Raw genomic sequence first — 23,285 nt, 5'->3', positions numbered from 1 at the left:
TGTTGAGGTTATATTTGGCTGGCCGACGTCAATTCGTATTATATAGTATCACGACAATTAAATTTTATTTCAGTTGTAAGCAGTGGGTGAAAGTAGTTGGCAACGAGATTTCACAAAATCGAAAACCCGGCTGAAGAAGAAAGCCATACCAAAATTGGGACTTCCCATGCCACCTCTTTCTGAAGAAATTCTTGAAGGGTTTCCCCTAAAGATGGCAAGAACAGCCAAGGTAAACACTTTATTTTATTTTCAATTTATCTCTATTGCAACTTGACTTACTGCATCTTATAATAATAATAATAAAATAATAAAAGATATTGATTTAATAGTTTGTTTACAAATTCTACATAGGTACATAACAAATAATAAGTACAATCAAACTATCAAAAGGGAAAGCGACTCAGCTTATGCCTGCACCTTGCAGAACAAAGTCCCTTGGCTAACAGGCGCTGTTTTTCAGTCGCCCCATAAACCATAACCCTAATAAATACCATCAATACACATGCACATATTTTTTTTACATACATATATATGTTATAAATTAATTTGCTTCGTCATCAATAATAATGCTAGGTATTTTGAGTGTATAGTATAGTTGCCGGTCAGAGCATTAGTAATAGACAGAAAAATTGGCTATACACACTAATTATATTTCACCTGTATAAGTTAGTGGAAGCTTCTGGCTAAATTAAACTTTGTTTCAGGTTCAGCTTTGGAGTTGCCCAGTGTGGAATATTTACATGCACAGCCTTCTACAAGTGGTGCGCAGTGTAAAACTGACAATACAACAGGTAAGCTATCACTGATAAAAATCTATACCTTATAGCATAATTTAGAATTTTAGAGTTGATCTGATGATAAAGCTAGCGGGTGACCATAGGAACACTGTGATAAACAACACAACTGCATCGAGTTTGGACTCGTTTGTCGTCTTGACGAGTACTTTGGTAACCAGGGGCATATAGTACAGTCAGCAAAAAAAAAAAACATATTAGAAGAATTTTCAGAAAAACTTTTATTGAACTGTTTTTATGAAAACTCTTTCGATTCGACAGTCCAACCTCATGTACGAGTCCAACTCGCACTTGACATTTTTTCTGTATTGTCTGTGTTTATGGTACACTTCATGTAATAACACTCCTCTTTTTGCGTTAGGGGTTAAAAATAGGTTGAGCTGCTTAGTAGTTAGAGGAGATAGAAATGGATATGCATACATACAGGTCAAAATATAATCCTCCTTTTGGGCTTCACCAGAATCGGGTAAAAACTACAGAATTAATTTCATTACATTTGGCATGGCAAGTAGATTGTTTATCAGAGGTATACAAAATTATGTATTGTCAACTTCCAAGATCACCTTACATTTCATTTCATTCATTTGACAAGTAAAGACATATTTGACAATAAGGCAAGAAATTGTAAGAAAGTTGTCTAGGTAAACATAGGTCATTGACCTGCAATATGACAAAAATTGGATTGTGCGTACCAATTTTATTTTATCTTGCATTAGTTAGTGTAAGCTACTGGCTAAATTTAACTTTGTTTCAGGTTCAGCTTTGGAGTTGCCCAGTGTGGAATATTTACATGCACAGCCTTCCACAAGTGCTGTGCAGTGCAAAACGGACAATACAATACTACAATACAATACTTGTGTAACGTGAAACTGTATTTACCTATGTAAAGAAAAACAGATCCATGACATGAAAATAAATTATTATTAAGAAAAACAACTTTTTTTTTCTTTAATTCGATCATTTAATTTATAAAAAGCGCACCACTACGTGCCGTTTTTTGACAATATATCGATAAAAAAGCACAACACTATGCTGTTACAATATCGATAATATCGACTGTTCCTAACAACACTACTTGTCAATGTGACTTTTTCGGCCCTGTTTAGTCTGTGCAGTTCGTTTCTTGATATTGGCACCAAAAAGACACTGAATTCATACTACAATCGTGGTATTGTTTTTGTATGAAAGTTCCGACTCTTAAAACGTAGTGATTATATACTCTTTGGCATACTGTATTAACTGCAACTGAGACTGCACAGTTGCACACCATGCTGCACACGGGCTACTACGAAACTTGAAACTCGAAGTTCGTATCGTACCCTCCCTCTCGCTCTCGCTCTCGTAATAAACAGTATAAGTGTCAGAGGGACAGCGCGACACGAACTTCGAGTTACGATTTTCGTAGTAGCCCTGTAGCCCTGCTGAGTTGACTGCAAGTTGACTGCAAGACTGCAACTAGTGATGTCGAATTCAGCACTTGCTGCAAATGGATTAACACAACACACGGGCCATTTAATTTAACCGTGTTTTTTGACAGATGGAAGATGTATGAAAACGCAACACTATTTTAATGGCGGCGATTTGTTTTGTTGTATTTTTTTGATTTGAAATGTTAGATTGAATAGTTGAATTTCAACAATTTAATTAATATAAATTAATACGTGAAAATATTAAGCTTTAAATAAACCTGTTACTTTATAATTTAAAGATCAGATAAATGCGTAAATGCTTTTTTGCACGGTACAATACGTTGTAACGTTATCACTTTCTTTTTCATAATCATTCCTTTTACGTTTAATGAATGGTGTTATCATGGAGAATAAAGACAAAATTGTGGATAAACTTCTGTGTATGGCGTGTCTTTGCGTGGGCAGGTCTCTGCACAAGATAACCGACGATAAAATGAAACAGTTCTACCTAGATGCTCTCAATGAGATTCCAGTAAGTGTAATAAAATATTGACAAAACAACCCGCTGTTATGGAGTTACCATCAATTATTATCAAAGAATGTACATAACTGTTATAATAGTAATTTAGTGATGAAATTTGTAACTAAGTGGCAACTATTCATACATGTTATTATTTTTTCTTATAACTAACGACACATTCAGTGCCAAGAACACGCTAGGCGCGTTCTCTGGTCGTAGGCTGTTTTCGCTGCAAAGCGGAAAAACGCTGCTACGCGCTATCAAGTGCAACCATACTTGAGTTAAAACCATCCCCTGCTCTATTCTGGACAATAGTCAGCTCAGTACCTTACGTGTTTTGATTTAATTTCCATCTTACAGTAGACTAGATTGCAAATTAATGATTTATGAATTTATGAAGTGGGAACTATGCCCAAGCCCTCTTGTTCTGAGAGGAGGTGTATGGACGTATATAGGCTGGGATGATGATGATGAAGTGTTAAATCATTGTTGAGGGTTATGATTTGTTTTTAGCTGTGTGACTTGCCGCAAGTGTGCCCAAACATATGCTGGGAGTGCCAGGCCCTGCTGCGCAGAGGAGTAGCCTTCAAGGAGCAAGTGAAGGATTCCTACAGGATCCTACAGACTTACACTAATGAGGTGATATATGAGTATTACTTTTGCGGAGACACAAAATCATGTATTTTCATTTTTGTATTTCTTTTTTGTTTTATTTGTGTTTGCTGTTTATTGTTCTTTTTTGTTTTGATTTTTTTGTATTTGTGTGTCTTTTTGAATGTGAATAAATGTCTTCTTTCTTTCTTTTCTTTCTTTATTTGTGACAGATTAGCACATTTTTTTGTAAATCTTTACTTATATTTCTTATTTATTTAATTGACTTTATTTTTTTTTTGCATTATTGAGTAATGTGCCAATTTTTTTTATGAATTCCTAATATGGCTATGACATACTTATTAATGATTCTAGACTTATAGTTGTATGGACTTAGGGATCTTTAAAAAACGAGCCTATCAGTCTCTCAAAGAGCTGGCAACGCACCTGTGACACCCGTCATGTTAACAGGTGTCCATGGGCGGCGGTGATTGCTTCCCATCAGGTGACCCCATACTCGTTTGCCCCCTCTTATGTAAAAAAAATGGACATAAATAAATGTATAAATTAATTAATCAAATTAGTGGTGTACTCGATTTATTTTGTTGTGTGACACAACTGGCACACTTCCTATGTTTTACATTTGGGTAAGGGGCATACACGTGATACGGCTGTTGAGACGCTTCAGAGCCCCATCCACTTATACATTTGATCAGATTCGTCAATTACCATGTTTGCATGCTTTACAGAACCTCTATGAATGCCTCCTGACGGACATAAGCCGGCCTCCTCGGCTGACGATCTGCACGAATAATCCCATCACTGTGGCTCCAGACCTTGAAAATCCTTCAAATTCTGCTGAAGAGCAGCCGAAGGAGTTGCAACTAGTCTATGTGAAAGACGAGCCTGTTAATGTGCAGGTAGATTGGGATGATAGAGGTAAGATTGTAGCGAAAAAGGACTGTTTGAAAAATTAAAATATCTATAACTATTTATGTCATCATCATCATCGTCTCAGCCTGTACGTCCCACTGCTGGGCACAGGCCTCCTCTCAGAATAAGAGGGCTTGGGCCGTAGTTCCCAAGCGGGCTCAGTGCGGATTGTAAAATACACACACACCATTGAATTACTTCGCTGATTTGTGCAGGTTTCCTTACGATGTTTTTCTTCACCGTGAAGCTCGTGGTGAATTTCAAATCTAATTTCGCACATGATTTTCGAAAACTTATCGGTGCGAGCCGGGATTTGAACCCACGATCCTCTGCTTGAGAGGCCACAGGTCAAACCACTAGGCCACCATGGCTTATGTAACTATTTATGTAACTGTAGTAAACCATCAGCGTTTTTTTTTGTTTTCAGATGTAGACTTACATTCAGAGGAAGACCCGGAGTGCTGCCCTATCAAGATTCTCAAAGTTGAATCTGTTGTCACAACTAAGACTAAGAAAAAAAGCAAGAAGACAGACAAACGGAGTAAAATTAAGAAGGTCAAGAAGGCTGTCAGTCTGAAGGATAAAACTAAGGTCAGTGTTATTTAATAACTGGTAAACAGCCGCCGGAAACGCATCCGTAACTCAGCTTATGTTATGGATGTCCATGATGTGGCGGTGGTTGCTTTACGTAAGGTGACCCGTTTTCCCTCTATCATATTAAAATTATCTATAATCACTGGACCCTTGCATCAATGGGGGCTAATGGACAGGCAAAATATCGCTAGATGGCGTTAGTATCGAGAGGTTTTTACAAGCCTTTTTTTTTATGTAGCCTGTAATATGTCCCACTGCTGGGCAAAGGCCTCCCCTTTCCTCCGCCACTCTTCCCTATCATGAGCATCCACCTGCCAATCGAGCTGAAAAGCGCTCAGGTCGTCCCGCCATCTCCTCTAGGGTCTGCCTCTGCTCCTTTGCTTTTATTTACTTAAACTGTTTATTTGTTTGTTTGTTTGGGTCAAATCTTGTTTGGCTAACATGTAAATTTGGTGACAATACAACAATCTAGTACTGACATCTTGGTGGTCCTGCCAGGATCGTCTCTGCAGGACTGCACTCCTCAAAGGTTAAATGCATGGACTTGAAATTTGGTACGGAGATGTAATTTAGATGACAATGCGAGTACAGTCGGCAAAAAACTTGTAAGATTGTTGGAATCTTTTTGTATTCAAAAAATTATTTTTTTTTTTACTGTTACGTCATTCCGTAAAACAAAACACTTAGATGCACAGAAAAACCAGCATGACATGGAATCGCGGTCTTGTATTCCGTTGCACACTGTTGGTCAACGAACCAAAGTCACTTAGTTGACGTTGCGGTCTTGCTTGCAATTGGCTCATTAACTTAAATTAGTGTAACATCATTGCAGATAGTAACTGGTAGTTATCCCACCAAAAACTGGCAGATTATCGAACAAGACGTGCACTCGCCGGTGTCTCAGCCAACCTCGACACTGGCAGAATCATCAAAAAATTGATGGAGCCACTTTCTCCTAAATTTGAATTGAAAACTAAATGAACCAATTGCAAGCAAGACCGTAACGTCAAAAAAACCCTACGATACTAACGCCATCTAACGGTATTTCGCCTGTCAATTAGCCCCCATTGATCTAGCCTATGTTTTATAGGTCATTGGGACTTGAAGCTCAGTAGTAATTTGAGTATCAAATGAATTATTTTTGGTTTTAAAGTAAGATTGAGAACTAATGTAGCGACATGTAAGATCCTCAGCTACCATGTTTCTGTGAATAAACGAATCATCCATTCATTCATGTCTACAATTTTGTTTATAAATTTTCATCTCTTTTTTTTCTAGAACCATAAACAAAAGTCTGTAGCCGACCAAAAAATAGTGACCATAGAGTTGTCCTACGAAGAAATGCTAGAGGAGCGTGACAGAGACGCGACGAGAGAGTCGTACTTGCAGGCAGAGTTCAAATGTGACAGCTGTCTTGTTGGGTTCAAATACAGCAAGTCTTATGCCGCACATCGAACCAGTAAACACGACCCGGTAAGTACAAGCAGTGACGGTTTTAGGGGAGAGCATCCCATTTGCAATCAAGTACATTTACTATAAACAAATTTATGCGACATTACATATAAAAAAATATATTAAGGAGGTTAACGAGACAAGGGGCAGAGGGTGGGGAAGCAGGAGGGGTTGTGCCACATCTCATGATATCTCACTATGGTGAAGGAGGGTTTGAGCCAAGACACCTCACCAAGAGGAGAGGGTGCCATGAGGGTACCACCTCACCAGTGGAGTAGCTATCATATGGCCAGGTGGTGCAGTGCACCAGGGCCCCGGACCTCAGGGGGCCTTCTAACCTAAAGCTTTGAAAAGAGAGGAGCATAAAAGAAAAAGAGAAAAAAAATCTTGTTGGCAGGCTCTATACCACGCGCCATATGAATCTGCCTAAAAGTTCATTGCTTAATACTCAGTTTTGACGCATTTTTGAGATACATTTTTTATGCGACGTCTTTACGTTACTCCCGGATTGTGTTCGAACTTAACGGTATAGTGCCTATTCAATTATTGGAATTATACCTTTATAGTTTTTGTGGTACTAGTCGGGGCAATGAACTTATAGGCAAAGTTAGGCGGCGGTAGGTATAACCATTTTTTTAAATGTTTTTGAAGGCCAATAAAAGTCAAAGGTATTTTACGTGGAAAGAGGGGTGATGGCCCGATTCTTTTTCTATGCACCTCACCAGAAACATAAATTAATGGTACAACCTGCCCTAAGTTTAACAGTATTCCTGTTTGTTGGCAGAGTTTGGGTGACTACAGCTGTCCAATATGCAAAACTGTTATTTCTTCCGTGGATTCCTTCACTGCCCATTATAAAAGGCACATGAGAAGGTGAGAGTTTAATAAAGAATTTGTTTATTTTGAAGCTTTATAGGATATTAATACTAGTGTTTACCCGCGTTCAGCAGTTGCATTGAAATTCCGGGATTGTATAAATGCTCAAGGCTAACTAGTACCACACCCGGGACCTATCAAGTTGTCACGCTTAAAAAGCAAGAAAAGAAGCAGAAGAACGAGAAAAAGAAAACAGAGAAAAAGAAGAGATAGAAAGCAAATGCAGAAGAGAAAAAAAGGAGGGTAAAAAGAGAATGACATAAAAAATAAAAAGAGAAGAGGGAGACAGGAGAAGGCTTAAAGCAATATCTAATATGAAGAAATATGTCGCAGAAGGCTGTATTACATATACCTATGTCTCTTTCTTTATAATACTAAGTACCGGCGCGTTTGGATGAGATTGAGAAATATAATTTAATCGAACTTGTCTATTTCACAGATACGAATGCAGCTTATGCCACAAACGCACCATAGATCTGAAAGTGATGCAGCAACACTACTTCTCTACGCACGAAATATCACTCAAAAAGTACGAGTGCAACCTCTGCGGAAAAATATCCAGGTAAGCTGTGTTTATTATGTCACTTATGTCTAAACAAAGCATTTTTTTTACAAATGATTAGTTCACAAATTTCAATTCCATTTGGCCGAATGCATTTTTTATTCTGAAACTGTAAATGATTTCGGATGTTTATAAAAGTAATCTAACCTATGGGGTTCTACACAGTGGTCTTGAAATTAATTCTGATTAGTTCACGGTTTGCGTGCGTGTGTGTGTGTGTGCGTGCGTGCGTGCGTGTGTGTGTGTGTGTGTGTGTGTGTGTGTGTGTGTGTGTGTGTGTGTGTTTGTTACTCCTTCACGCTAAAACGGCTGGACGGATTTGTATGAAATTTGGCATGTGGATAGCTGAACAGCTGGAATAACACAATGGCTACTTTTTATTCCGATATTCCCACGGGATGGGGATAAAATCTAGAAATAGGTAACAACCGCTGGGCTTAGAGTCATGAAATTTGGCATGGTTATTTTTAATGCAATTTCAATGAGAACCACAATATAATTTTCGGGAATTCCCACGGGAATTTTGTAATATCCCGGAATTTAAGTTCAACTGCTGTATTTAATGATTTACGCGTCCGAAGCCGCGGGTAAACTAAACACTTAAAAAATAAAACTTACTCGGCGATTGGTTGGCAGTTAGAACTAACGCGAGAGAACAAACAGCCGTCATTTTACTCTACAGAGCGAGTGATCGCCCGTCGCGCTGTCTCGTACACTCGCTTATAGCGCAGCGACAAAACTATAGGAACTACGCACTCACGTCTCGTCAAATTGTTTTTAGTTTCTAGCTCTACTGGGACAGTGCCATTAGACTTCATACATTATTTTGTGTTGATATACTCTTGACCTATGTTCGATTTGTAAACCAATCATTTCTAAAAAATAAAATCCCATCAAAAACATTCTGTAAAAAACTAGCCAAGTCTCGATGGAGCTGCTTGTTTATCTCTAAAAAGTAATGAAATGAAATGAAACGACAAAGTCGTGCCAAGTCTAAGGTTCCTTACTGCGATTTCTTTATTATTATAGTTAATGTTGTGTGACTTGGCCGTTGACTTGTACCCGCTCACGTATAAAGAATGATGAGTCTTAAGTCTCATCCAGTAAATGTTGAGACTCAATACGCGGACAATATAAAGAAATCGCAGCAGCTTACTGGACGACGAAAATTTCTGCGTTCTGGTCTTATCCAGAGGTTCTCAAATATGGCCTGAAAATGCGGCGAAATGGTTCCAGTAAAGGATGGTACGGGAGTGTTTGCTTCGCGCTCGACTTGGCGGGGGCACTACCGTGCCCCCAGATTTGGCGAAATCAAAGGATACCAAACCATCTTACATTATTGCGTAATCCAATTATTAGTTACATCCATCCATACTATCCATACTATCCATACTTCCATACTAATATTATAAATGCGAAAGTAACTCTGTCTGTCTGTCTGTCTGTCTGTCTGTTACGCTTTCACGCCTAAACCGCTGAACCGATTTTGATGAAATTTGGTACAGAGATAGAATAGACCTTGGGAAAGAACATAGGCTATCTTTTAATGCGAAAAAGAGGCTTTAAGGGGTTGAAATAGGGGATGAAAGTTTATAAGGTGGAAGTTCGTCGCTGTCGAAGATAAAACCATGAAACTTGGCATTTAGGCACTTAATACGAAATAAAGTGCAAAATAGGTATCCTAAATAAATTTAATACTTCCCAAAGTTACCTACTATTCCACGCGGACGAAGTCGCGGGCAAAAGCTAGTTACTAATATTAGTTTGTTTTTCAGTTCAATAGACACGCATCGGTACCACAAAGACAGTCACAAGGCTCGGGTGCAATGCCCAGAATGCGACAAGACTTTCAGCCATCGGGCGGGCCTCATGAATCATAGACTGTGAGTACCGTCAACATAAGTTAACCCTTAAGTTAGAGGCGATTTAGCGACCACTTGCATTGAGTCGGAAACTGAACCTTATTGATTTCGTAATACGTCACAATTTCCATTGTGATTATTGAAAATACGACTAGCTTTAAAAATATTCTTTGTCGGGTATGTTTTCGATAGCTGCTTTTGATTCTGTGGTAGTGTGCTCCAATAAATTAAGGGTTAAACACAATCTCTTTCTCTCGCACTCCATTTGTGTCCATATTTGTATATGTGAGAGAATAATAAGCCAGGTGACAATACATTTCTTCTGAACTACCTCTGTACCTATTAAGAACACTGTAATTCGTTTTTTGTTTGGAATACCAACTCATCAGGGCGCCCAAGATACAGGCACTGCCTAGTTTGGGGCCCGCTGACACTGTATTTTAAGTTACACTGTTTCTAATCAATAAAAACTATTCTATTCTATTAAGATTAGATTAAATAAGAGGCGACCTTTTTTTTTACCCAGAAACGTCCCCTAACCCCATCAAAATTTTTCTCTACCTTCTGTATTTCACCTGTTATCTGTATTGCTTAATTGACAAGATTTCATTTTTTTAACACCTGTAAATTACTACAGGAATCGAAAGAGTTTTGCCTCCTGAACATGGGAAAATATTTATTATAATTGATTTCTCCATATTTAAAAAAATACAAAAAATTGAAAAAATATGTCTGAATTTTCCAATACTACCACAGAATAGATATGTTTCCTTTGCCCATTTCACCAGAAAAAGGAGCTGTCATCATTTTGACAACGTCTACGTCAGATTTACGTGGTCTTTTTTTTAAGAGACTAGACAAAAGTAATGGATCTATTGTGTGGTACTTTTGGAGTTATGCCCTTTTAGAATAAGCACATCTTAATTTTTTTTTAATAAATTAATAAATAGTTGTGGTGAAATTTTAAAAATATCAGCGTTTTTCTCTTTCCAAACAGAATACAGAGAACGAATCAAATTATAGTCTTAGAAATATGAAATCTTGTCAATTTGCTTGTGTTTTATAGTTATTGTATTGTAGTGTTGATTTGAAAGAAGCCCCGTAAAGTCTAGACCTACTTATCCTACTTCCTACTTACGAGTATATTATAAATGCGAAAGTTTGTGAGTATATGTGTGTGTGTGTGTGTGTGTTGTGTGTGTATGTTTGTTACTGCTTCACGCTAAAACGGCTGGACGAATTTGGTATGTAGATAGCTGGACATCTGGAAGGAATAACACATAGGCCACTTTTTATCCCGATATTCCGACGGGATAAAGATAACATCTCGAAATAACAACCGCTGGGATTAGAGTCATGAAATTTGGGATGGTTGTTTTTAATGCAACGTCAATGAAAACCACGATGTAAGTGTCGGGTATTCCCACGGGAGTTCTGAATTATCCTGGAACTTCAAGTCACCGGCCGTGTCTAATGATTTACGCGTGCGAACCTACGGGGAAACACTAGTGTAGAATAAATAGGATGTAAACTATTGTTGTAGTGCAGTCCACGAGCTAAAGAACGAGTTTCCGTGCGGCGCGTGCGCCAAAGTGTTCCGCTGGAAGGCGAGCCTCAAGCGGCATATGGAGAAACATCACGGCAAGGTTTGTTTCGTCTTATATACGTCCCAGTGCAGAGCCCAGACCTCCTTTCGGAACGAGAGGGCTTGGGCGGAAGTCCCCACACGGGCGCAGTAAAGATTGGGGACTTCACACACAATTCTTCTACTCACTATCGATGTGCAAATGTGCAGGTTTCCTCACGATGTTTTCCTTCACCGTAAAAGGATGGTAAATGTGGTTTCGCATATAAATTCTGAAAAACTGAGAGGTGCGAACTCCGGTTCGAACCCACGACATATATACTGGCTAATGGGATATTTTTCGATCAAAATAATCTATTATAAGTAACTTTTTGTAGGCTTAAAATAAAGAAAGTGAATATATCGGCATTCCGGGGCCCCTGTATGTATGTATGTAAATGACATACACGATTTTATGTCTCTGCAAAAGTGAAACGGCCGCTGCCTCAGCATTAAATAAAAAAAGTTTTATTCAGTAACACAAACAGTTCTACAATATGCAGGTTGGTGCCTTTTTTAACCGACTTCAAAAAAGGAGGAGGTTCTATGTTCCAATGTTTGTATTTTTTTTTATGTATCGAGATACCTGTGTCAAGAGACACCGCTCTTCCATTAAAATTTATCTTTAATGGTTTAAGCATTATGCTGACGCGTTAGATGCCGCAGCGCCGGTTTTCCATTAGAACCGACCGACCGGATGGCCAAGTGGTTAGAGAACCTGACTACGAAGCTTAAGGTCCCGGGTTCGAATCCCGGCCGGGGCAGATATTTGTGTGAATAATACGAATGTTTGTTCTCGGGTCTTGGATGTTTAATATGTATTTAAGTATGTATTTATCTATATAAGTATGTTTATCCGTTGCCTAGTGTCCATAGTACAAGCTTTGCTTAGTTTGGGACTAGGTCAATTGGTGTCAAGTGTCCCATGATATTTATTTTTATTTTATTTATTTAACCGTCTGTGACTGAAAGACGGTATTGCTTCGTGTGCTCTTGTTGTACAATGCACTATATGTCCACGCAATAAGATCGAAAAAGACGTCGATCGGCTCGGCGGACGCGAGACGACGTTTACCGACGGGAAGACGTCTTTTTCCCTCTTATTGCGTGGACGTAAAGCGTTTTTTGGTCGGCTTAAGTCGATTCCGCGTCAATATATGTGGGGGTGGGGAGACCCTTACCCGCCACCGTACATGAGTTGTCTGCTCCCCCCCTCCCCCCAGGAGGCGCCGAGCGCGGCGTACTGCGCGGCGTGCGGAGTGAGCTTCTCCTCGATCTGCTCGTACCAGAGACACATGAAGAACAGCCTCAAACACGTCACGCATCAGCAGCTCAGGTGACTCATCCCACTAATCCATACACTAATGTTATAAATGCGAAAGTGTGTTTGTATGTTTGTCAGTCTTTCACGTCGAAACGGAGCGACGGATCGGCGTGGTTTATTGGCATAGAGACAGTTTATGGGCCAGAGAGTGACATAGGCTACTTTTTATCCCGAAAAAATGCACAGTTCCCGAGGGAACAGCGCGCGGTAACCGAACCCCGCGCGGGCGAAGCCGCGTGCAAAAGCTAGTATTATAAATGCGGAACTTTGTAAAGGCGGAAACACATACCAACCCGCGATACCACTTGATATATCGACATACCGTGCACGTGCACATATATGACACGCCACGTGATGCTATAACAGACTTCGCTAGTGCTTTGCTAAGAAGAGCCCGATATTTTCTCAACACTTAACCGGTCATGGTGGCTTCTCACTTATCGACCGCAGGTCAGGTTTTGCCGGATTGCTACCATCATCTTGCTCGCTAATCCTGCCGTGAAGCAGCAGTGCTTGCACTGTTGTGTTTCGGCGTGGAGAGTAAGACAGCCGGTGAAATTACTGGCACTTGTGGTATCCCATCTTAGGCCTCTAGGTTGGCAACGCATCTGCAATCCCCCTGGTGTTGCAGGTGTCTGTGGGCGGTGGTGATCTCTTACCATCAGGAGACCCATTTGCTCGTTTGCCATCCAGTCGAATAAAAAAAAATCGACTCTACCCAAATGGTATCGATATAGTTGACTTAAATAAGATTGTCGTAAACTTTCTTAACTCTGTACTCTACTTACAGATTCATCTGCGACCACTGCAACCGTCGCTACGCCGACAAGACGAAGTTGCGGGATCATATCGAGGAGAAACATCTGCACAGGACTTACCAGTGCCACATATGTAACAAGGTAGGTACATAGGAAACAATAGTACACTCTACTATAGTTTTTCTATTATATTGCACTACGGCAGTTTAACTTTATTCCCGAAACAATTAAATTACAATTGCTCTGAAAATTTATTTTTCACTTCTCATGCTCGTAAAGTTGGTATTTATGCTGGATCTAGGCGACATAAAATAACTTTTTATGCTCTAGTGCATAAAGTAAAATCTTCGTCTAAAACCAAGGTATCCAGGTGTCAACAGCCACAACCAAAAAAGTTTCTGCATATTTTTTTATATTTCTTACTTTATATAAAACTAAAAATAAATCAATAGCTGTCTCGGTGCCCAATATCATTTCTTTGCTTTCGGCGTCGAGACTCTAGGTCCTTGGGGTAAGGGTGCGCTGGAGCTACACAGGGAGTTCAGCAATAGGTTAAGGGAGGCAACAGGCAACAGCTTTCTCGCGCAAAGAATCTCAATCGCAGTTCAGCGAGGGAATGCTGCCTGCGTGATGGGCACCATGCCAAGAGGCTTTTTTAGGGTTCCGGAGCCAAAATGGCAAAAACGGAACCCTTATAGTTTCGTCATGTCTGTCTGTCTGTCTGTCCGTCCGTCCGCGGCTTTGCTCAGGGACTATCAATGCTAGAAAGCTGTAATTTTGCACGGATGTATATTTGTAAATTTTTTCGTAATATCTACGGAACCCTATTTTAGGCGTGTCCGACACGCTCTTGGCCGTTTTTTTTAATTAAGGTTTAGTTTTAGTTATAGTTTCTATTGTTATTTTGTACTACAAATTAATCAATAAATCTAAAACTTATAATTATATAGCAATGCATGAAAAAAAAGGTACTTGCTGTTGTTGTACAATGTACTATTTTATACACGGTGATTTTTAATTAGTGATCGATCAGGAGTTAAAAAATATTAATAACAAGATAAAATTTTATTCAACAGGTAGTTCTGAAACGGATGGATTGATTCCGATCCAGTTCTTTTTTAACGTGAAATCGAGTTACTTTGCGATGATTCGCAGCTATGTTTCATTAAGATTGGTTCAGTTTTTGAGATATATTATAACTTTGAATAATGTACTAGGTATTTCAATGTTTCTAGGTTGGTTATTTAATGTCTGCTGGCGCTTCCAAGAGCGTAGTCAGCGGTATCGGCAATTATTGAAAAAATATTAGTTTTCTTTTACAAATATACAATTTTACTCGCAAATGTGATGAAAAACATTCTATGTCGCACGGGCGGTACTAGAATTACGAACATCGACACATTAAAGCCCTCAGTCTTCGACTTCGGGCTTCTAATAGACTCTCGTTCGTAATTCCTTATTTACCGCCCTAAGACACAACGTACTATTGTGGCGGTACTTGTGGGAAAAATATTTTTTCTTTCTTTTAATTGAAAAGCAATCAACGTCCCGTCATTTTTCTTGACTGGTGTCAAGTAGCCCTGTAATGGTGTTGGTTGCAGCCGTCGAAGAACCGTGTGGGCTTGGACCAGCACATCCGCAACGTGCACCGCGGCCGCCCCAACAACAAGATGTGCCATCACTGCGGGAAAGGTTTTCCGGTCGGTACATCAAATAAATATCGTGGGACAGTGGGCTAGCGTCTCAAACAAATGTAAAGCCTGACCAGAAATATATGACTATTCGCCATGTTGCGGAATTTCATTGGAACTAATTTCTTACACTGGCAATAATTTGAATGATTGTCAGTGTCACTGTGGCGGTTTCTTTGAACAATAACAAAAAATGCCCAAAACGATTCGTAGTCAACAACGGATCATTGTAAATAATGTTTATAATAAACTACTGGATAAAAACGCTTGGGGAATGAAACTATTTCGCTACAAAACCTTTCCAAATTAACATCAGAGCTATCAGGTAAACGTTGTAGACAAGTCAAGATGTCATTGTAGTCTGGTTATCATAAATCGGTTCTGGTTTTGACCCGTAGTAAAAAATAAGCAGTAATTATTGTTATTAATAAACATTCTAGGTATATCTGAGTCATCGATTACGTCAAATCAAAATAAATAATATAAATAACACACATATGCGATATACACATATGTTGGAAGTAACGGTTTATATTTTCAGGGAATAATTTGTTATACTTTGAAGAGCTGTTGCGACCATTTAATCAAAATAGAAAACTACTATAGGAAATCAGATCATATAATTGATATCCTCGTTCGAAGAACGATTTCGTGATTGAAGTTGGCTCTGACACCAGTGACAAGTCTGACTCTGAAAGTGATTTCAATAAGTCACTTTCTGCATCTGAATTTGAAGCTAATTGCCGTATGGACACCGAATATTTGGATTCTCATTTTGACTACGGCGAATGAAAGTAAGTCAAAACGAGTGACCAATTCGCATTGTTCCGACTATACTGAACTATTGCCATATAAATAAGAACAATAGCGCCCTCTTGACAATAGTCATATATTTTTGGTTTACCTTTAGTTGGTCCGTTATTAAGATTATCAGAAAATATTGGACAAATATTCTTTCATTAATTGAACAAAAAATTATGAAGATATAGTTATAGCCAGTTAATGTTCCGTGTGATGTCAGAGCGTTTTCAGATTATCCGATCCGATATCGGTATCGGACGACGATGGACGACACCCGATAGCCGACACGAATGTGCTGTTTTCACATAAATATTTCCGACAAAATCGTTGCTCAAAATGGCCGCCACGCATTGGGCTCTGCGCACACAGAGACAATTTAGATACACGCATACAAACATTATCGTCCGACAACCCACGGGCGTCCGATGGTGCTGCCAATATATCGGTGTCGGCTCCGATATGTGAAAGACAGGTACATATTTTATACATTTTACTTGCCCCGATATCGTATCGTCGTCCGACACCGATATCGGATCGGATAATGTGAAAACGCTCTCACGCCATACTAAAAAGTGCCCCTAACTTTGACGCGCTTCATTTATGTCATTTTTAAGATTCCGCAGCTAAAATGGCAAAAGCGGAACCCTTATAGTTTTATCATGTCTGTCTGTCCGTCCGCGGGTTTGCTCAGAGACTATCAGTGCTAGGAAGCTGTAATTGTGCACGGATATTATGTAACAACTATGCCGACAAAATGGTACCTAGCAAAATAATAAAAAAAATTTTTTTTTTTAGGGTAGCTCCCATAGACGTAACTCGGGGGTGATTTTTTTTCCTCGTTTTGTTTTCCTCGGTTAGCCGTATAGTGTGGGTTATCGTTGGATAGGTCTTTTAAAGCCATTTGGGGTTTGCCAAGACGATTTTTCGATTCAGTGATCTGTTCGCGAAATATTCAACTTTAAAGTGCAAATTTTCATTTAAATCGAGCCATACTTGTCCAATGTTTTCTGATCATGTAACAGACTGATATTATTATTTTACGTCAGACTAAGGTGCAGCTGGAGTCTCACATCCGCACGCACACCGGCGAACGGCCCTTCATCTGCGAGTTCTGCCCGACCACGTTTTCGCAGCAGTCCAACCTCTACAAACACAACCGCCTGGTACTAATATTACTGCTTATTTATTTATTAGTCCTAAAGTATGCTTGCCTGGAAGAGATCGCTATTATTTTTTAATACTACAAGCTTTTTTTTGACTGTACTTGCATTGTCGTTTAATTAAACGGCATTTTCGTACCAAATTTCAAATCGATGTCATTAACCATTGAGGAGTTCCCTCCTGCGGATCTGATCCTGGCTGGAACACCAGGATGTTACTACCAGATTATTGTATTGTCACCAGATTTACATAAGGCATCGTCCTAATAGAACGCGAATGCGCGATCATCGTAGGTTCGCGCGAATTTTACAATCGCACGATCGCACTATTGTCAGTTAGGACACCTATTCGACTTTGATATGTTTGATCGCGCGTTCGTACGAGTATAATGAGGGCTATCGTTTTTGTCTCACTAGATGGCGCACTGTTGCGTAAGGTTTTTAAGTATGGCTTTCAAAGTCTGTTATTACGGGCGTGAAAACAAAGTTTAGATTAAAATCATATTTAATACACCTTAAAACCGTACCATAAAATTATCGAGCATGCCACAGTGTTGCATAGTCCCCGTTTTGTTCGGAAAAAAAGGAGGACAAAGGTTTCCGAAAGACAAAACTGTCTCAAAACACAGACATTCATTGCCCCGGAACGTATATTTGCCATAATTAATTTCAAATATTGCAAAATATTCACAAAATTATTCTAATTATAAATAAACCCGCGTAGCTCACCCAAAAACTATGAGATTTGACACTTCGGAGACCTTACGCTACACTAGCGCCTCTAGCGGCGAATTCATACGCGATAGCCCTCATTCTCGCGATCCTACGATGATCGCGCGTTCGCGTTCTATTAGGACGATGCTTACGTATGCCAAATTTCAAGTCAATCCGACCACTGGAAGTGGATCAAATTTAGCTTCCAAGATTTGACCCAAATAAAAAAAATGCTCGGATAGGTACGTTTTTTAACGCAGTTTAAATATATCAGGTACATCTGAACATAAAGTCCAAACGGTACCCGCTTTGTAAGAAGCCGAAGGAACTGCCTGAAGAAAAACAGCAAGAAGATTACACCAGGCCGGTAGCTGTGCTGCACTATACCGAGAGGAATGATGCCATCTGTACTCTATTGAAATATCCATAGGAGCATACATTACCTATATTATGTGTAACTAGTTTTAACACTGTCCGTGCGTTACATGTAATGCACCGTCAAACTAGCTCTGGCGCGTCTATACTTCATTTTTTTAGCATTAGAAAGAAGGTAAGCGATCTTGACGTGTCCTTTTATTAAAAAACACTAAATTTTTGTAAAATTACAGCAAATAGGTAACAATTAGCAAGGACATAATGATCATTTTCTCAAACATGCTCGGAAGTGTATGCGTTAATGTCACGAAATGGAGACATGAAGTTTCTCATTTATGGCTCCCTACCACCTCCCTACATAACTTCTTGGCCTAGGCCATGAAGTATGTATGAAAATCCATTATTGTCCGCTGCTCTAACTTTTTAAATTTGCTTACTAACATTAAACTGACAAAGGAAAAATTACGAACAGCCAACCACCACTACTCTGTAAGCATTTGCGATACGGCGATGGACGGATGGATGGATGGATGGATGGATGGATGGATGGATGGATGGATGGACGGATGGACGGACGGACGGATGGACGGACGGACGGATGGATGGAGGACGGACGGATGATGGGTTAAACGGATGAACGGATGGTTAGACGGATGGACGGATGGGATTACTTCATGGCCTCTGCAGTAATGTACTATTACATGCTTTTGGTATCATAAATAATCGTTACTGTTTTTTTAAAACACGTTTTTCAATAAAAAGGTCTCGTCAAGATTCTTTAACCTTTTTCTGATGCTAAAAAAACGAAGTATACCTAGCGTCAGAAATGGATGATTGCATTACCTGTAATGCACGGACGTATCGACCCATGACAGCGAAAGCGAGGGACAGTGAAAGTGTTAATTTATTGAATCAGGTGGTACTTTTCGAAGGTTTATATTAATAAACCAAAAACAATTACTTTGTCAAAAGACCACAAACAGGACTTATTTAATAGACACACAAACAAAGTACAGAGCAATTACATTTACCACTTAAAAGTAATAGTAACTAAACACACACGAGTAATGTGTATCTGTTTCTGTGTGTTTGTGTGTTGTGTGTCTGTTTGTGGAATTTTGACTATGAGTGAAAATCACAAAAGTTTAAAATGTTATACAATTACTTTGCTCACCCGCGACCTTACGATAGCTGAGTCTATGCAATAAATGTGTGTTCTTTCAGTGTGAAGGGGGAGGAGCTGTATGAACACACATTTGTTGCGTAGATGTAGGTGTACCAAACAAACATGCAAAAATGTATGAAAATGTAATGGTTTGTTTTATGTTCTATTCTGAATTGTTTAAAAAAAAGTTTTATTGACTGATTGTGATAACGGGTTATGTAGTTTCCATAAAATCGAATGTATATTATATCGTAAAATGTGAAATGAATCGGTTGTTTGAGATTTTGTGTGTATCCGCTACTTTTGTAGGTAAGATATTTATAATCGTAATTTATATAATTAAAAGACTGCAATCAATAGCTCTCTTTTATTTATTAATGCCTCTAACCCCTTATATATCAGGGGTTTACTCGGTCCAATATGGTATTCGACAACGCCTAAGTTTGCTATATCCTAGAGTTTACGGAATTCCCGATAATTACATCGTGGTTTTCATTGGCATTGCATTAAAAGCCACTATGCCAAATTTCGTGACTCTGAGCCCAACGGTTGTTATTTCGAGATTTTAACTCTATCCCGGGGGAATATCGGGATAAAAAGTAGCCTATGTGTTATTCCAGATGTCCAGCTATCTACGTACCAAATTTCATACAAATCTGTCCAGCCGGTTTAGCGTGAAGGAGTAACAAACACACACAAACTTTCGCATTTATAATATTAGTAGGATAGGATGATATTAAGTGTGAAAATATAGATATACAGCCAATGTTTAGCAAGCAAAAACTTTGGATATGGTGTTGATGATTTAATAATAATAATATAAAAATTTAATAATAAAATATATAGCTAATATATAGATATATAGCTAAACATGTTGTTTAGGTATGACATATATCATCGACAAACAGTTGGTGACCCCTGTCCCTGGCAGAATCAAGATTTGGTCCGATCGCCCCACATCTACTACAAAAGGTTAAGAACCATTGACACACTACACATTTTTAGGGTCCGGTCGTAGTCCTACAAGGAACCCTTATAGTTTCTGCGGCTTAGCTAGACTTTTAAGCTGTTTTGTTTTAGTTACACTCATATTACATACATAATAGGTATATTTAAGAAAAATGAAATAAAGGCGCGCACTTTTTCATAATTTTGATAAGTAAAATGTATTTCTATCTACCGTTGTACGCTGAGTTTATCTCTCCGATTTCAACAACATTTAGGAGGTAGACTCAGTCCATGATTCCGAGCTATAAAAACAGGGTCTCCAGATGTGTCCCCAAAATATTGCATGGATGTGTCCGTTTTGTTACGATTTTTTCTTAATAATTTTCGTAACAAAACGGACACATCCGTAGAGGACAACATTAAAAATTAATTGTGGTTACTGAAATTTCAATTTACAATCAAGTTTATAAAGAATGCGCGCTATTGTGATTGAACCAACCAACCGCTCACCCAGACAAGAGATGTGCTTAGTAAAGCAATCAAATTATGATCGGTTTTTTGGAGTCTGTTTGTATTTTTTATTTCAACTTCAAATTTGTTACTTTTACGGGTATCCCGTGAAACCATATCGAAAATACAAACTGAGACATGGATGCACAGAAAAACCAGAAAAAGAGACCAAGGGTCAAAAATTCGTGTCTAGATTCCTGTCCAGCAGTGGTGTAGGGGTTATAGCACGCAGCACGGAATGCTGAGGACCTGGGTTTGATTCCCAGTGCTGGTCTCTTTTTCTGGTTTTTCTGTGCATCCATGTCTCAGTTTGTATTTTCGATATAGCCTATTGCCTTTTAATTCCCATGTTTCAGCCAACGTCCACGCGCGAGATGGTCCCCGCTCCGTCCACTTGGCCCTTCAAACCTCTTTACTATTCGAACCAAAGGACGCCTACAGACATTTAAAATTCATTGCAGAAGCGAGAAAGTTCCTCGACAAATTGGAGCACGCTATAGCACCCCCAACGATCCTGCGAAGTGGACACCAAGAATACCTGACCAAGTTCTTGGGCGAACTCGCCGAGACTTTGATGAAATTTGGCGATGGACAGCTACGCCAGTTTTTTATAAGTCTCGAATTGGAAATGAGGCTACATTTCTACAAGGGTTCAATTTTCAGAGAAATTCTTTATGACCCTAAGTTACTCACGTATTTCAGGAAGAAGTTGAAAGAATGGGCTTCATCGGATCCTAGAATGATGAGAGCTAGACTAAGCAAGTATATGCTGACTGACAGAAACAAGAGTACTCCGTTGAATAGACTCGGCAGTTTCTTGAATGCTTACTATGAAAAAGAGCAATACGGAAAGATGAGTGAAATAGTGGAGAAACTGAGGAATATTGATGATGAAGATGATAGTGACAAGATAGGAAGGATTATCAGAGATGGTGTCAATACTCTAGTGATACAGCATTATGATAGAATGAATTACACAACCAGAGCGAAGCTGGCAGATGAAATAAACAAACTAAACGATTTTAATACAATTGCCAAAAGTGATGTCGATGAGGATTTGAAACTAGCATTTAGAAAGTTTATAAAAGATATTTCTGATACATCGCTCTTGAAAATATCAATGAGGCAGATAAAAAAAAATCGAAAGAAACTTTAGTTTATAATAAGAATGCTGAATTGTTTTTAAATGCTGTCGAGGCTACTATAGTTGATAACAGCGATAAAGCTAAAGACGAAATAAAAAAGAAAGATAACATTTCAGTTGACAATTTAAAGTTAAAGGATAATAAAAATTAAAAAATTGTGCATAATGCTTACACTTCACTTGTTATTTTTCATTTGCACCTGGGTGACCGAGCTTCGCTCGAGCATAAACTCGATAGCAAGCGTTTTCCAGAAATAATACCAAGCTAAATCGATTTTTCATCCCCGAAAACCCCTACATACCTAATTTCATCGAAATCGTCGGAGCCCTTTCCGAGATATATATACGCACAAGAATTGCTCGTTTTAGCTTATATATTAGATAGATAACACAGGTTTTGTATTGAATAAAACAACAAAAATCACACGTAAATGTTTTATTCAATAATTTTATCAAAATATAATTTATAAGAACTTACTTCTAAATGTAGACAGGAGATCAATTTATAAAACTATATACAAGTGCATAATACCTCGTGGTAACTTAAGTATCGAGTAGATATGGCTATTTATAGATTATGGCTTTTATTTGCAGTATTTATTTAAAATTCTTTAAATTATTACATTACTTATATCACAAAAAGAGTGTAAAATGTTACTGTATTTAAAGAGATTTTCCAGTTTCGGTTACGGCATAAGATAAGACAAAACTAGGTCCGATACCGAAACTGATTCCAAGGGCTGGCGTACTAATTTGTGGTGGCTACGTTGACGCAGCGTAGCAGTGTATGCACGAGTGTCCAGTATATGTCGTGCCCCGCATCGTGGTGCACTAGTGGGGGACACTCCTGTGTGTGTCTGTGCGACGCTACTTCTGCTTGTGAACGCGGCGCACGTGGCGTGAGAGGCACGAGTGCCAGATGAAGCGTGCCCCGCATGTGGTGCACTAGTGGGGGACACTAGTGTGTGTGTCTGTGCGACGCTACTTCTGCTTGTGAACGCGGCGCACGTGGCGTGAGAGGCACGAGTGCCAGCTGAAGCGTGCCCCGCATGTGGTGCACTAGTGGGGGACACTAGTGTGTGTCTGCGGCGCTACTTCTGCTTGCGAGCGCGACGCACGTGGCGTGAGAGCACGAGTGCCAGCTGAAGCGTGCCCCGCATGTGGTGCACTAGTGGGGGACACTAGTGTGTGTGTCTGTGCGACGCTACTTCTGCTTGTGAACGCGGCGCACGTGGCGTGAGAGGCACGAGTGCCAGCTGAAGCGTGCCCCGCATGTGGTGCACTAGGGGGGACACTAGTGTGTGTCTGTGCGACGCTACTTCTGCTTGTGAACGCGGCGCACGTGGCGTGAGAGGCACGAGTGCCAGCTGAAGCGTGCCCCGCATGTGGTGCACTAGTGGGGGACACTGTAGTGTGTGTGTCTGTGGCGCTACTTCTGCTTGTGAACGCGGCGCACGTGGCGTGAGAGGCACGAGTGC

General features: G+C 39.5%; 2 protein-coding genes and 1 long non-coding RNA gene across 5 annotated transcripts; 2 read left to right on the top strand and 1 right to left on the bottom strand.

Annotated features, from left to right (window-relative positions):
* The first annotated feature begins 2,200 nt into the window (after window positions 1-2,200).
* On the top strand, window positions 2,201-18,614 carry LOC141444596 (uncharacterized). The gene is made up of 14 exons (XM_074110163.1): window positions 2,201-2,735; window positions 3,237-3,362; window positions 4,064-4,253; window positions 4,675-4,838; window positions 6,120-6,314; window positions 7,078-7,166; window positions 7,609-7,731; window positions 9,507-9,614; window positions 11,137-11,239; window positions 12,441-12,553; window positions 13,332-13,440; window positions 14,901-14,999; window positions 16,838-16,954; window positions 17,940-18,614. The coding sequence occupies exons 1-14, from the start codon at window positions 2,592-2,594 to the stop codon at window positions 18,093-18,095; spliced, it is 1,836 nt and encodes a 611-aa protein (XP_073966264.1). The 5' UTR covers window positions 2,201-2,591; the 3' UTR covers window positions 18,096-18,614.
* LOC141444598 (uncharacterized) lies at window positions 14,520-19,281 on the bottom strand. The gene is made up of 3 exons (XR_012453187.1): window positions 19,206-19,281; window positions 16,833-16,935; window positions 14,520-14,980 (listed from the first exon to the last, which is right to left on the bottom strand). It is a non-coding gene; the product is annotated as an uncharacterized lncRNA (long non-coding RNA).
* Window positions 18,654-21,986, top strand: LOC141444597 (uncharacterized). 3 transcript variants are annotated; one of them, XM_074110165.1, is made up of 3 exons: window positions 18,654-19,514; window positions 20,088-20,177; window positions 21,125-21,986. In XM_074110165.1, the coding sequence occupies exons 1-3, from the start codon at window positions 19,469-19,471 to the stop codon at window positions 21,817-21,819; spliced, it is 831 nt and encodes a 276-aa protein (XP_073966266.1). In that variant the 5' UTR covers window positions 18,654-19,468; the 3' UTR covers window positions 21,820-21,986. The 3 variants fall into 3 exon arrangements, with proteins under 3 accessions (XP_073966266.1, XP_073966268.1, XP_073966265.1); XM_074110167.1 differs by lacking the exon at window positions 20,088-20,177; XM_074110164.1 differs by lacking the exon at window positions 20,088-20,177 and having other exon boundaries at window positions 21,020-21,986.
* Window positions 21,987-23,285: the final 1,299 nt, after the last annotated feature.

Source organism: Choristoneura fumiferana, chromosome 30, assembly GCF_025370935.1.
Source record: "Choristoneura fumiferana chromosome 30, NRCan_CFum_1, whole genome shotgun sequence".
Classification (NCBI taxonomy): domain Eukaryota; kingdom Metazoa; phylum Arthropoda; class Insecta; order Lepidoptera; family Tortricidae; genus Choristoneura; species Choristoneura fumiferana.
This window is presented reverse-complemented; position numbering and strand designations above follow the sequence as displayed.

Excerpts from the sequence above, each read along its gene's own strand:
- LOC141444596 (XM_074110163.1), top strand. The coding sequence starts at position 2,592 with ATGAATGGTGTTATCATGGAGAATAAAGACAAAATTGTGGATAAACTT. Across the intron at positions 7,167-7,608 it reads TATAAAAGGCACATGAGAAG|ATACGAATGCAGCTTATGCC; the intron begins GTGAGAGTTTAA and ends TCTATTTCACAG. Across the intron at positions 15,000-16,837 it reads ACTGCGGGAAAGGTTTTCCG|ACTAAGGTGCAGCTGGAGTC; the intron begins GTCGGTACATCA and ends ATTTTACGTCAG.
- LOC141444597 (XM_074110164.1), top strand. The coding sequence starts at position 19,469 with ATGAATCGGTTGTTTGAGATTTTGTGTGTATCCGCTACTTTTGTAG. Across the intron at positions 19,515-21,019 it reads TGTATCCGCTACTTTTGTAG|CCAACGTCCACGCGCGAGAT; the intron begins GTAAGATATTTA and ends CCCATGTTTCAG.